Source organism: Gossypium raimondii, chromosome 1 (genome assembly GCF_025698545.1).
Source record: "Gossypium raimondii isolate GPD5lz chromosome 1, ASM2569854v1, whole genome shotgun sequence".
Taxonomy (NCBI): Eukaryota; Viridiplantae; Streptophyta; class Magnoliopsida; order Malvales; family Malvaceae; genus Gossypium; species Gossypium raimondii.
In genome coordinates, this window is record NC_068565.1 from 40,688,248 (window position 1) to 40,703,080 (window position 14,833).

At 33.2% G+C, this 14,833-nt stretch overlaps 1 protein-coding gene across 1 annotated transcript; it reads right to left on the bottom strand.

The window, feature by feature from the left end:
* Positions 1-4,936: 4,936 nt before the first annotated feature.
* Positions 4,937-8,936, bottom strand: LOC105787025 (40S ribosomal protein S5). Its single transcript, XM_052622561.1, has 4 exons — positions 8,848-8,936; positions 5,636-5,827; positions 5,269-5,472; positions 4,937-5,147 (listed from the first exon to the last, which is right to left on the bottom strand). Exons 1-4 carry the CDS (start codon positions 8,934-8,936, stop codon positions 5,093-5,095), a joined length of 540 nt encoding a protein of 179 aa, XP_052478521.1. The 3' UTR covers positions 4,937-5,092.
* Between the last annotated feature and the right edge of the window lie 5,897 nt (positions 8,937-14,833).

Consider the following 14,833-nt stretch of genomic DNA (forward strand, 5'->3'; position numbering starts at 1 on the left):
AGGAAATTAACTTACCATTTAATTCACATTTAAGGTAAGCTAACTAAACATGCTCAAACCAATTTGGCCAATTGCCTAAACACATATCCTCATCAAACATTTTAGTCATGTAATTCATATGAATATTAAGAAACATATATGAGCTCATCAATAATAAATTTTCATATACTTATACTTTTCACATCAAGTATTCATGAAACATGTACAAATGATATCATTGTATTTCAAGTATATAATCATAAAAATTCATCTCAGATTCATATTATTCCATGTCAACACTTTTCCCGTAGAATCATTTAAAATATCGATGGATACACAGGTAGCACACTGGAAGTATACAAAACTGTAATCTGTCAATTCATATTCAGGAGTGCTCATTAGAGCACATAATCGAGAAGCTCTCACTTGAGCCATATAACGGGAAGCTCATATGAGCCATGTAATGGGAAGCTTATCTGGGCTGTATAATAGGAAGCTCATAAGAGCCATATTCAGGAAGCTTATGCGAGCCAATAACGGGTAGCTCCAAAGAGCCATTAATTAGGAAGCTCCGAATAGCCATATATAGAGAATTTCAAGCGAGCCATATCGGGAAACTCTGGAGAGCCATTAATCAGGAAGCTTACAAAGAGCCTTTAATCGGAAAGCTCTGAAGAGCCAGATATCGGGACGCTCATAAGAGTTGCGGTGTGTCCACAACACACGTAGGATCACAATCGATCGGGATGCTCCAAAGAGCTATTAACGAGAAGCTCGCAAGAACCATATAACGGGTAGCTTGAGAGGGCTAATAACAGGATGCTCTTTCGAGCTGTGGTGTGTCCGCAACATATGCAGGATCACAACATATCCAATCGAATTTCATTTGTTCAAACGAGACTTAATACTAGTCAGACATTGTCGGATATGTGAATGATTTTCATATATGACATTTATACAATTCACATATACAAATTTCAATTCAAACATATAAATATACACAATTTAGTTACACGGACTTACCTCGATAAGTGTTCGTGTATTTGTAATCTACTAATCCGACACTTTTTCTTTTCCTCAAACCAATTTCGTATTTGGTTTATCCGGATCTATATGAATGAATTTAACATCAATTTAAGTTCATTTCAATTCAATTCACGTATTTGGAAAAATTACCATTTTACCCCTATACTTTTGATTAATTACAATTTCATCCCTAGGCTCAGAAAATGAAATTCATGCAATTTAATCCTTATTCCAAGCCTAGAAGATTTTTACATATAACATCAACAACCCATGTATTTCATAAAAATCAAAATTTTTCCATGAATTTTACATCTTTTCAATTTAGTCCCAAAATCATGATTTCATCAAAATTCCCTTTACAAAAGTTGTTTATCTATCAACAACCTTTCAATTTCTATCATAAAACTTCACAATTAAACTATATTCATCAATTTCAAAACCCTATAACTTTGATAACTTTACAAATTAATCCCCGAGATAGTTAGATTAAGCTATTTCGATCTCGGAAACATAAAAATCATAAAAAATGGGACTTGAATACTCACCTAATTGAGCAATATAAGCTTGTCTATTCTTCAAGCTTCAAACTAGGGTTTCCATTTATTTTTATTTGGGAAAGATGATGGAAAAGATGATATTTTGTTATTTAATCATTTATCATCTTTTATTATTTCCACTTTCCAATTTAGTCCTTTTCTTTATCAAATTTTCCATTGATGAGTAATCATAATTATCTAATAACTCTTCTTAATGGTCTATTTTCCATATAAGGACCTCAATTTTAAATTCCATAGCTATTTGATACTTTTGCATTTCATGCATTTGGTCCTTTTATCAATTAAACATGTAATCAAGAAAATTTTTCTTAATGAAATTTTTATACGATATTCCTATCATATGGTAGACCATAAAATAATTTTAAAATAAATTTTCTTCTGAGGATTTGTGGTCCCAAAACTACTATTTCGATTTCACTAAAAACGGCCTGTTACAATAATATAATTTTTTATCTGACTTTCCATTTGCTTCTCTAAAAATAAGGGAATAATCCTCTTTTTTTTTTTCTGATGTGTGATATCAAAGAAAAATAAAAGGAATATGAATCCCTGATTGTGTGAGGGTTACCAAGAAAAGAAAATCAAATGGTCCAACGGCCTTTTTTAAAAATTCTCTCTGAAAAAATTTCAAGAGAGTTTTGTCGTTCGTTCTTTGACTGAGTAGATTACGTAGAGGCCGAAACATTATTGTTGCGGCTTGGGATTAACATAGTTCAAAGGGATCCTATCAACAACATTTTTCGTCGCTTTTTCAATTTCAAAAAGGTATATTTTTTACCCTTGTTTTAACCCGGTTCATTTTAAAAAAAACAAGATTTTTTAAAGGGAAAAGTTTACTAAAATTATAAAAAAAAGTTGTAAAAAAAACCCATTAATCTAAAATTGTCTAAGGAAGAGGAGGTATTGAAATTACCGCTTGTATGCTGAAATCTTAATATTGTTGAAAACATAGGAGTCAATTCTGTACTATTACCACTTGCATTGGTCGGAATGTCTCATTTCGGTAGTAAACTAGAACACCAAAGTTCAAATTTTATTCCAGTATAAATTTAAGTAGGAACTAGTCGTACATGTAGATTTCGTCCATACTATTTGAAGTAAGATGTGCAAGATGAAATAGATAAAAAAAAGTTTTTATTGTAACCCTAAACAATTATGTGGATGGCCTTTCAATTCCTAACGCCCATGAAATTTTATGGTGTTTTAATTTTCTTATTTATGCATTTCTAACCTATGGTGGTTGAAGTCCTATAAATAGAGGGTATGTATAAACTCATGGCCCCAAAGTTAAAAGAAAATATTACCATCCCATCTTATGTCTTATATTCTCTCATATTTTTTTTTCTTTCTATTCTCTTATATTTGTTATTACTACAATCTATCTTTTAGTTTTATTACACGTTATTAGCATGAGCTTACTCTATAGTTTCAATATTCCATTGGATGACAAGTATTCTAGATTTGCAACATTCTTTTTGAAACAACAATCCTAACGCTTGTGATTTTATATGTTTACTTGAAAGTTTTTCAAATTTCAATTTTCTTAGTAAAAAGGTTGAATAAGATATTGTTAGATGTTTAAAAATAATGCTCATTTTTTTTCATTTTAAGTACAATTTACATTTTATATATCTTGTGATATGTTTATTTATGATCTAAGCTTTTTTTAATAAGAGTAAAGTACCAACAAATTGTATATCTTTGCTTAAATATGTATATCTTCCATAATATATGTCATTGATATGATTAAAAATAAGAATAGTCATATTTTTATTTGGTAACTTTTACCAAACATGCTATGTTACCTATCGATTATTTCTAATCAAGTTGCACATGATTAACAAGTATGAAAGAATTTGACTATGCATTTGTAATATTTCATATTTTAATCATTGTTGTTTTATAATAGTTTGGATAATGTTGAATCTTGGTGAACTCATATTTGAGACCTTTGTTATCTTTATCTCAAGGAAAATGATTTATAATGGGAATTAGATGCCAAAATGCTAAAGGTTTAGGAAATATGAATTTAGAAAATTAAGAGGCATCTAATCAACACAAGGTAAAAGAAATGATTATCATCTGTCATCATTTACATGGCACATTAAGGGTGCGTTTGGTTCGCTGTATTGGATTAGAGGTGTATTGGATTAGAGGTGTAATAGCAAATCAACTGTTTGGTTGAATGTAATGGAATAGAGGCGTAATAGTAATCTTGTGTTTGGTTGAATGGAATAGAGGTGTAATAGCATAATGGAAAAAACTAAAATGACTAGAATACCCTTAGCATAAATTTGTTTTGGTAAATGATTATTGTTATTGTTATTTAAATTTTAATAAGATTATTATTATCAAGAATAAATATTTTAATCATATTTAAACATAATTATTATTAAATATATTTTAATTAAAATATATAATTTAATAAAATTCTTATAATTAGCGAAATTTGTTTTGGTAAATTATTATTGTTATTGTTATTTAAATTTTAATAAGATTATTAATATCAATAATAAATAATTTAATCATATTTAAACATAATTATTATTAAATATATTATAATTAAAATATATAATTTAATAAAATTCTTAATAATTAATATTCTTATATGAATTTACTCAAATCATAATATATGATACAAGAAAATATAAATTAACATAATTATTATTAAATATATTATAATTAAAATATATAATTTAATAAAATTCTTAATAATTAATATTCTTATATGAATTTACTCAAATCATATTATATGATACTATAAAAGAAAATTTGAAATAATTAATATTAAATATATTTTAATTAAAATATATGATTTAATAAAATTTAAAATAATTATAACTAATAAATTATATTTCCAACTGAAACAAGCCAAACAACATAAGCAGTATTAGAACGGGGATTATTAAATCGACTTTTGTAGTATAAAGTTCCAAAAAAATTTTTCTTTATTTGTAGATAGAGAGAATCATGTTCATAAAACATATAAAATTTGACGTTGATGAACTGCAGTCTCTTCCATTATTAATGCAGGTTGAAAGGCTTGATTTCAATAGTGTTACGGCCTTTGTATTTAACTTCAAACAGAAGTTTGTACAATTGCTCCTTGTAATATTTTTTTCTTTGCTTCTATTGGCTGGGTTAGAAATTCAACACAATATTTTTGAAAGACTTGTATAATTTCATCTGCTCAATAATTGGAAAAACTCAATTTGATTTCTTCCTTTAATTGTCTCTTTTTTAAGTACTAATTATCAGCAACAGGCAGGGCGATTTAATGTGGTCAAAACAACCACATCAAGCACTCTCATCTCTTTGTTTGCAGCAAAGATGAACTCAACAGCTTCAAACCATGGCAAAATAAGTACAGCATATATAACCAAAACAGGATATGCTTTCTTCAATAACATCTCAACTTAAATAACGGAACATTCATATTATGTTCGGAACACAAAATAGGTAACTTATAAAGTACTGAATAAAAACAGAAGTGTCCACTGCCATGGTTTATGCAAAGTCCTACCAATTCCTCAACGATTGGCCTTGGCAACTCTCTCGATTTCGTCCTCCTTCTTGATGGCATAGCTGCACAAACAACGCGAGAATGATGAAGCAAGCTGTGGTAAATAAATGGGATTGCAAGGACAGTTCCTAGTTTCAAAGCAAAATAAGGTTCAAACACGGGAGTTCAAAGGCTGTTATTTACCTGTTAGATGATCCCTTTGCTGCGTTAATAAGCTCATCAGCCAAACATTCAGCGATAGTTTTAATGTTTCTGAATGCAGACTCATGATTACCAGTGGTGAGGAGATAGATGGCCTGATTCACTCGACGAAGAGGAGAAATATCAACAGCCTGACACCTCACAACACCAGTAGAACCAATACGAGTAGCATCTTCACGAGATCCACTGTTATATCAATCAAAAATCAACAAGGATTATCAAAGATTGATCCAACAAAGATAACCCAGAATTGGAAGATGTTTTAATTAACATCATCTGCTACTTTAAAGATTAAAGTCAGCTAGTGATACATTTGAAAAAGGAAATTCTTAAAGGTCATATAGGCCACCTGTTGATAATGGCATCAACAATGACTTGAATTGGGTTCTGATCAGTCAGGAGATAAATAATTTCCATAGCATGCTTCACAATCCTGACTGCCATAAGTTTCTTTCCATTGTTTCGGCCATGCATCATCAATGAGTTTGTAAGCCTCTCAACAATGGGGCACTGAGCCTTTCTAAAACGCTTAACTGAATACCTCCCAGCAGTGTGTAAAACATATGATAGATTATACACTACTCCACATGTAAAACATTCAACTAAATGGTTACATGGTACTTTTGCCTCAACTAAACCTATATCCAAAACCACACATTAGAATTTCTCGACAAACAAGCCATAATAAGACCCAGAAATACTGAAAATCGAACATCTTGAAGATTATAGATGCTACTTTTTAAGAAACTTCAGATCAAAACTAAAATCCAAAAATCAAGTGACTTTAGATCAAAATTAAAATCCAAGAAAAGAGAAACAGCATAAAACAAATATTCAAACAAAAGCAAGAAAAGTTGTATAAAATGAATTGATCTAATGAAACAGAAACTCCAAAAAATGAGAATACAATAGATCAGAAGTTCTCCGCAGTTGTCAAGATTATTAATCAGCTGTTCATTTTTAATGCATAGACAATATCCTCAGAGACCATTTCACAATTAAAACTCCTGCTTGGCCACGACAAAACAGAAAGTTCAGCCACAGAACTTCTTGCTTAGAAATTAAAATCCACCATGTAATTACGACATTATAAACTCAATCATACTTTATCATTATATAACGGCTTCACCACACATGAAGTTTGAATGGCGAAATAAAGGGAAAAAAAAACAGAAGCCTAATCCACGCAGTTTTAACTTTCTACTCCAAACTAGAGTTATTTCAATGCACAACCAAGGATACAAGATAGAATGATAATGCAGGAGAATTGATAATTTATCCCCAAAAAAACCCTAATTTCAACAGACAAAACCTACCATAGTTGAAGAACACAAATCTGTTTTTTGTCGACAAAACAATCATGAGGAAGAAAATTAAAAATCCAAATTAAGTAAAAAAAGAGAAGAAGCACTTGCCGCTTCTGTTGATGTTGGTGAAAGATGCCAAGATGCCAAGATGAAAGTCAACAAAAGATCTGAGCGGGTGGAGGTTTGGTTCGGTGGCAACTTCTATTGATGTTGGGAGGGAGAGGGAGAGGGAGAGGGAGAGGGAGAGGGAAAGGGTGGGGTAGAGAATGATTTCTGCTGGGAAGGGTAAAACAGACACCGATTAGCTACTCCTATCTTTTGGAAGGGATTGGAAATCAGCGTTGAAGCAGAGAAAATGAGGATTGCGTACGTAACGTAATAGGCCCGTATTAGGGCAATACACCCAACCAAACATGGGATTAAGTGGGCCCACCGATTAGGGGTGTATTGGCTATGCCAATACACCCAACCAAACATACTCTAAAAGCAGAATTTCTAACTTTGAAAGATGCTCTTGAACTGTGGTATTCTTTGAAGAATGATTTGACCATAAAAAAATGGTAATAATCCCTAAAGCCTTATATGATTGGAACATCTAATGTGTTCCTACAGCGACAATAATGTGAAAAAGATCTTAACAAGTATTCCAAACTGATCTTGTGTCTTCCAGTGGTTGAGCAAAATAATGGGCTATTGATGGAAACCATGGAACTTGTCCCACTGGTTCTTCCCTATCCCCTTAAGTGAATGTAGTAAAACATAATAATTATAAAAATTGAAATATAAAGGTCATAGCCACGACCATAATTGTGACCATAATTGTGGACGTGGTTAAGGACGTACTAATAATAGCGGTACTTCTAACTACCATAAGAAAATAATGAAGGACAAAACAAGGGTGGTCAAAATAATCCTTCAAAGTTTTTTAAAAATTTATGTTACCAAGTGGTTTGAAGAGGCTTGGTCACATACCTGTCGTACGTCTAAGCATTTAGTAAAACTTTGTCAAGCATTCATTAAAAAGAAGGGAAAGAATATTGAAACTAATTTTGCAATCCAAAATGATGAAATGAAAGTTAATTTCTAAAAAAAAAAGATGAATATTTTCACTATGATGCTAACCATGCCTACAATGATTATGGTTTTAATAGCCTTAATGATATAACTTCCCTAAATGTGTTAAAAACAATTGTTATTACCTCAAATTTTTGTTATTATTATTTTTATGTATTAAGCATGTTTTTATGAAAGAATATTTTTATATATTCTCTTATGATTATTTGCAATATTTATTAAGATGTGTTTTTTGTAACACCCCTACTCGACATGATCTTCGGATTTGGGTGCGGGCGTTACAACTAAATCAACTATTCCTCATACTAAGACCTCACTACGTTTAAACATTTTTTATTATCTATTTATAAAACTTACAACTAAGTTTAAATCTCCACACAAAGTTTATTGTCCTAACTACAGACTCTAAGGAATCTAAATAATTACAACATAAATGCCTTATTGGCGAAGTTACTAAAGGTGACCCTTATTCTATGTGGATGACATTTCCCTTTGAAGCCCTTTGACTTATCACGATTTGGCTTGGTTCCTTATCGAGTCTCTCATCCCATATCTCCTACATTCACAGAATAACCCTTGTAAGTTTAAACGAACTTAGTGAGTTTCTATATTACACAAACATACCCCACCTTGTCGGGGTTTTACTAATTAATTATAATAAATTAAATAAACTCCTTGTTCACTGAGAACGTTTCTCTTAAGTTGTCCTGGAAAACCACCTTCTTCGTCGTTGAGTCATTCTAACCACTTTTCTAAATGCCTCACCGTTCACACGGATTCTATCCTTTATTTATCTAATTTCTTATTTCCACTTATCCCCATCATAGGTTCCTTCTTCCTAGCATTTTGTCGTATTAAGGCGACCCTCTAACTTACCCTCTTAAAGGCTCTTGGGGAGTACTCTCAATCTATTTAGTCCGTGGTGGACTCTTTTCTTATGTTAATTCCATATGTCTTGCTTACGTTCATCCGTTAGTGAGGCTAACAAGATCTCACGCCATTTCGACGGACCCAATTCCGTTTGGTCTAAATAATGGTTGGATTATTTCTTGATAATTCGCTTAAATCATATTTCCAAACTTTAAGCGTAACACAAACTTCTTCTATAGACCAATATGGCATACCATACTCAATCACTAATGCTGAGTGATCATTTGGTCCCAAAAATTATTTTTCTTACCGTATTTTTACCTGACTAGCCTTTTTGCCTGACACTACCTCACCAATTTCCTCTTTAAGAGGAATAGTCTTGACAGACACTTTTGTCATCCCGTGAATCTTCCTTTGTTAATGGGTTCTAACCACCCCTCCCTTCCTATGTGATACACCACTAGTCTATATGGTTTCCCTAAGCGCCCTCAACGTTCCTTAATGGCAAATCCTTATCCATGATCCTTAGTTAAACCATTTCTTGTTCGCCTGAACATTAGGCACCACTGGTATGCCAACTTCCATGACTACTTCCTAATTAACATCCTTATGCTCTGGTGGTTTACATGACTATTACTCTTACAGTCTTTTCTCCTTTTCATTATATTCCAATTCATTGGCGGATTCCTTCGACCTCTTGCTCAACTGTTGTAAATCCATACTTCCATTTTCCATCCAACCCCTTTTTCCTTATTTGTGGGTTGTCCTATGATTACTTATTGTCTAAGCAGACCATCTTGTTCTGCCATAGTTGAGCCATGGTCTTACGTTATATGATTACACACTAGTCATCCTGACAAACTCCATTGGTTTCCCTAGTCGCACTATGGTCTTACCTCTCATTCCTTGTATTTACCGTCCCATCAAACTACCTCATGTTTAACATCCTTTCGGACTAGCCTATTTTTAACATCTTGTCAGACTACCCCGTGTTTAATGTCTCATTGAGCTATCCCGTGTTTAATGTCCTATGGGACTACTTTTGATGTCACAGCGTCTTTCAGCTATGGTCTTAACATCTTTTAGCTATGGTTTTACACAATATTGTCCGTGTTTATTGTCCTGGCGGACTATCTGTGATGCCATAGTGTCTTTCAACCATGGTTATACTCATTTTTTTGTCAAATCCTTACTTGATGTCATAGCATCTCTTAGGCATGGTCTTACTCAATATAACCCAGTGTTTTCTGTCCTGGAGGAATGTCAAATGATGCCATAGCATCTTTTAACTATGGTCTCAGTCCTGTTTACTATGATGCCATGGCATCTTTCAGCCATGGTCTTACTCAATTTCGTCATGATGCTATAACATCTTTTAGCTATGATCTTACTCATTTTAGAAGTATAGCCTCTGATCGATTCCATGGCCTTGTCATGATCTTTACTCTTCATATTTTATTCCATTCATTCTCGCATTTTACCATCATATACCTTAATGCTCAAACACTGCAGTGTTCCCTCCGGAATGCTCGGAGCTTCACACATCACAATTTCCAGTTAGCAAAACTGTATGGCGGTATTTAACAGAATCATCCCATACTCTCATTCCTAACTTCTTCTATTCCCTTTCATGATTTCCCTGATCATGCATATTAAACTAAAATCGTGGATACCCTTAAATTCATAAAAGCATGCATCATACTTTTACAGTTCTAGGGTTGAGTATAGAACCTCATCTGATGCCCTTTCGCCTTGTCCGCTTAGCTTTCTTGAACGCAAGAGCTTCCATTCTCCTAGAAACTAAGCAAGACAACCAAATCATGAGTTAAAACCAGTGTCCTCACTTTAAGCCTAAATTTTCCAAAAACATGCAAAATCCTTAAAAACGGTTTCTGAAAACTCTTAAATTTGTTATCTAAGTCTTATGTATACTGAAGGGCTTAAAACCTTACCAGTTTACTGGTTCCCTTACTTTTCCAACTTAAACCTCTCGATCGTTGCTCCATGTAAAGCTTTTCATGACCATCGCTTCCTCGAAGCAACCATAGAGGTTGAAGAAGAGGAAAGAATGAAATAGATTGAGAGGAATTTTTCTGAGGTTTCATTTCTCAGCTATTTATAATCCTTCATACGCAGTTTCCAACTGCATATCAATCATTCATCTGTAATCATTTTGTCTCCCACTAAGAGACTGACTGGTTCTAATCCAATTGCACTAGACTTGATTCTCAACCATGCTCTATTATGTTTCTAACTTTTATTGGTTTTTTAATAGAGACTGCCAAGTTATAGTTTCTTTCAATTTAAACCCTAATTGTTCTAAATTTTTGGGTTAAAAGGATTTCGGGTGTAACATTTTTGTTAATAAAAAGTATGGATTTCCTTGATTCTTTGGTTAAACCCAAGAATGAAGAAACACGTCTCATAGATTCTAGTACAACATATCCTATCTTTAAAGATATAGATTTTTTTCTCATTTGATATCATATCAAGTAGTGTAAAATTAATTGAATGCTTTCAAAAAGCTATTGTAACAACCCGTTTTTAGTGAAATTAGAATAGTGATTTTGAGACCACAAATCCAAAGTGGAAAATTTTATTTTAATATTATTTTGTGATCTACAAGATGATAGTATTATAGTAAAAAAAATTGTTAAGAAATTTTACCGTTTACATGCTCAATTTGATGAAAAGGACTAAATCGCGTAAAGTGTGAAAGCTGTGTTCTATTAGCTAAAGGTGTTAAATAGCTATAGAACTTTACAATGGAGGTCCTTATATGGTAATTATACCATTAAAGGTGATAGTGGACGTGCATGGCTTGGTAATTATGAAATTTTTAAAGTTAAGTAAGGATAATTTAGTAATTAGCCAATTAATGATAAAAATAAAATAATACCAAATGACCATCATCTTCAAACATGCATGAACCTTTTTTTATAGCATGAAAAACCATTGGAAAGGCTTGAAAATTTTGCAAAGAAAGTCCCTTGCATGAAAGTGTTATCTTGTCCGTTTTTGTTGATTTTTATTTTTTCGGGATCGTTGTAGCTTAATCTAGCTAAATAGAGGACTAATTTGCAATATGGTTGAAGGTCTAGGGTTTTTCGATGAGAAAATTTTAGTTGTTCTTGAATTTTAATGGAAGAAAATAAATCCTTGTTGTTAATTAAACAACTTTTGTTAAGTGTTTTTGAATGAAATTGTTTATGTGTTAAATATGTGAAATTGTGAAATGTATGGGCTGATATAGGCTTATAAGATATTTTGCTAGGCTGGGGTGTGGTGAAATTACATGAATTTCTTTTTTACGAGCCTAAAGACTAAATGGTAAAGAAGTCAAAAATATATTGGTAAATTAGTAATTTTGCAATAACATGAATTTTGGTTGATTTGAATAGAATGATGCTTAAATTAGTTAAATTTGATTATAGAGATCAAGAAAAGAAACATTCGAAATTAAATGGGGGAAAGGATAAAGTCATGGACTAAACAATCGTATTTCTTTCGTACGAGTTCGAGGTAAGTTTGTGCAATTAAATTGCATATTTATATGCTTTAATTGAATTATATGTATGTGAATGGTTTAATTATTATGTATAATTATCAAGCGCATAACCAACGATGTACGAAGAATACTGAGTCCCGTTTGAACCTTAGGAATTCGTAGGATACAAATGACATGCCATTTGGGTTACCGATTTGGTTGTGGTCCTGCATGTGTTGCGGAGACACCACAGCTCGTATGAGCTTACTGATTTCAGCTCGTGAGAGCTTACCGATTCACAGCTCGTATGAGCTTACCGTTATTCAGCTCAGAAGAGCTTAATTTTTATCGCTTGTATGAGCATATATGTATAAGAATTGACGGATTACAGTTTAGTACACCTCGTGTGTACTACCCGCGTATCTAACGATATTCTAAGTGGTTCTACGGGCATAGTGTTATTATGAGATTATACAAGTTCAATACGAACTAGTACGGGTATTTACATGGAGATGGTTATATATATGGTATACGAATATACGGTAGAGATGTTACATGTATATGGAATTGGAATAATTGTTAAATTCATGCATGATTCTCAGTTTTTATGTGTATACATGGCTAACTTGGTGAATGGATATGTGATAGGCTTTGGCCAAGTTGAATTGAGTTATGCTTTGAGTTACTTACCTAAATTTGTGGTTATATGGTAAGTTTAATTCCATGTTTTACGAACTTACTAACCTTAATTGCTTCTCCATTTATTTTTCCGTGTTCTATAGTGTCTCGGAAGCTCATTCGGATTAGAAGTCATCAAGGACCGTAACACACTATCAAACAATATTTTGGTACTTTTGACATATATATTTGGGTGAAATGGCATGTATAGGACTTTTGGCTATTGGAAGCCCAGATGTTTTGTTGTGTTGTAACCATTTAATTTGGCATGAATCTGGTTATGTATATAGGTAAATAGTCTTATAGTATATGATGTATGGAAGTTATGTGAATGTCTTTATTTTGAATTGGTATTTTGGGTATCAAATGGTTGAGATTTATAAGTGGGATACATGCTATTTTTAGGCACAAAGATTTCATATATGTGTTTGACCAATTAGGTTAATTTGGATACATAGTTTGCATGATTATGAGTGGCCGTTTGAGGTTTTTATATGTATCATGATGATATGTGATATTATTACATGTTATAAACTTGACATTGGTTGGTTCTGAATGCCTATTTATGCCATGGTTGTATGCATATTGATGTCTGTAGGTTGGTACCAATTTGGGTAAGAAATATGGCTTGGAAAATGACCTATTTTTGTCCACACAGGTGTGTGTCTCATCCGTGTGTGACACATGGCCAGGTGACAAGACCTTGTGTCCCTTGTAACTTCCTTAGAAATTAAGTTAGTAGCTTCACAGGGCCTAGAACAGGAGAGTGTAGCTTGGCCATGTGGGACAAGTCGGTATACCCTCTAGTTTACACATGGCCTGGCATACGGGTGTGTGAAGCCATTTCGAAGGGTACACGGCCTAGCACATGGGCGTGTGGTCATGTCGTGTGATACAAGACAGTATGCTCACTAGTTTGGACACGGGCTAGGACACAGTCTAGGAAACGGGCTTGTGGCCCCATTTCGAATGTCCACACGGCTAGAGACACGACCATGTCTCTTAACCGTGTGAGACACATGGCTTAGCCACACGGTTGTATGTCTCCTATACCTTTGAAAATTTTCCATGTTTTCTGAAAAACTCCTTGAGTACTCAGTTTAGTCTTGAACTATTTTTAATGTTTATTTTGGGCCTCGAAGGCTCGTATTAGGGACTATATGAATGAATTTGAATGGTTATCAATTTGAATGTGCAATGTACATGAGATGCTTGTTTGATTGAGTTATAAGTCCGGTAATGCTCTATAACGCTGTTCTAGCGTCGATTCTCGGACTACAGTTTAGTCGATTCTTAGACTAACGTAGTGTGTGTGAGTCTAGCTATACATGCCATTTTATAACCTGTGATAGTGTGATGTCTCTTGATAGTTTAAATTATGTTTTGATATAGTAATGGATTCCAATCGAGCAGACTCTGATGATGTTGAAAGTAATGTACCGGTCTTGGTTGGCAGAGCAACTTCTTTGGGATCGAGACCTGTATCTGAGGGTCGTGGAGGAGAGCCTAAGGAAGGCTTCTTCCATATAATGAACGAGTGGTTCACTTAGTTTGTCTGAACTAATCCGGTTGCTCAGTAACCTCAACCCTCGCCTTTTCCCAAACCGGTCCCCTTAGCTTTTCAAGTTTTGGAACATGTACGCATGAGCAAACCGCCCATTCATAAAATCTGCAAATATGAGGCCGAAGAGTTTAGGGCTACTGTTGATAACAATCTAGAGAGAGCCAAATTTTGGCTAGAGAATACGATTAGGGTTTTTGATGAACTATCTTGTATGCCAACAGAATGTGTTAAATGCGCTTTATCTCTTTTGAAAGATTCAACATATCAATGGTGGAACACATTAATTTTTGTAGTACCGAAAGAACGGATCACATGGGAATTCTTTCAAATAGAGTTCAAAAAGAAGTATATAAGTCAACTGTTCCTTGATTAAAACCATAAAGAATTTTTAGAGCTGAAATAGGGTCGTATGACCATATCTAAATATAACAAAGAATTTGTTAGACTGAGCAAGTATGCCCAAGAGTGCATTCCAACTGAGGTGGTTATGTATAAAAGGTTTGAAGATGGGTTGAATGAAGACATTAAACTTTTAGTTGGAATACTTGAACTGAAAGAATTTGTTGT

Excerpts from the sequence above, each read along its gene's own strand:
- LOC105787025 (XM_052622561.1), bottom strand. The coding sequence starts at position 8,936 with ATGACAAAAGTGTCTGTCAAGACTATTCCTCTTAAAGAGGAAATTGGT. Across the intron at positions 5,828-8,847 it reads GCTAGTCAGGTAAAAATACG|GTATTCAGTTAAGCGTTTTA; the intron begins GTAAGAAAAATA and ends CACTGCTGGGAG. Across the intron at positions 5,473-5,635 it reads GTTGATGCCATTATCAACAG|TGGATCTCGTGAAGATGCTA; the intron begins GTGGCCTATATG and ends TTGATATAACAG.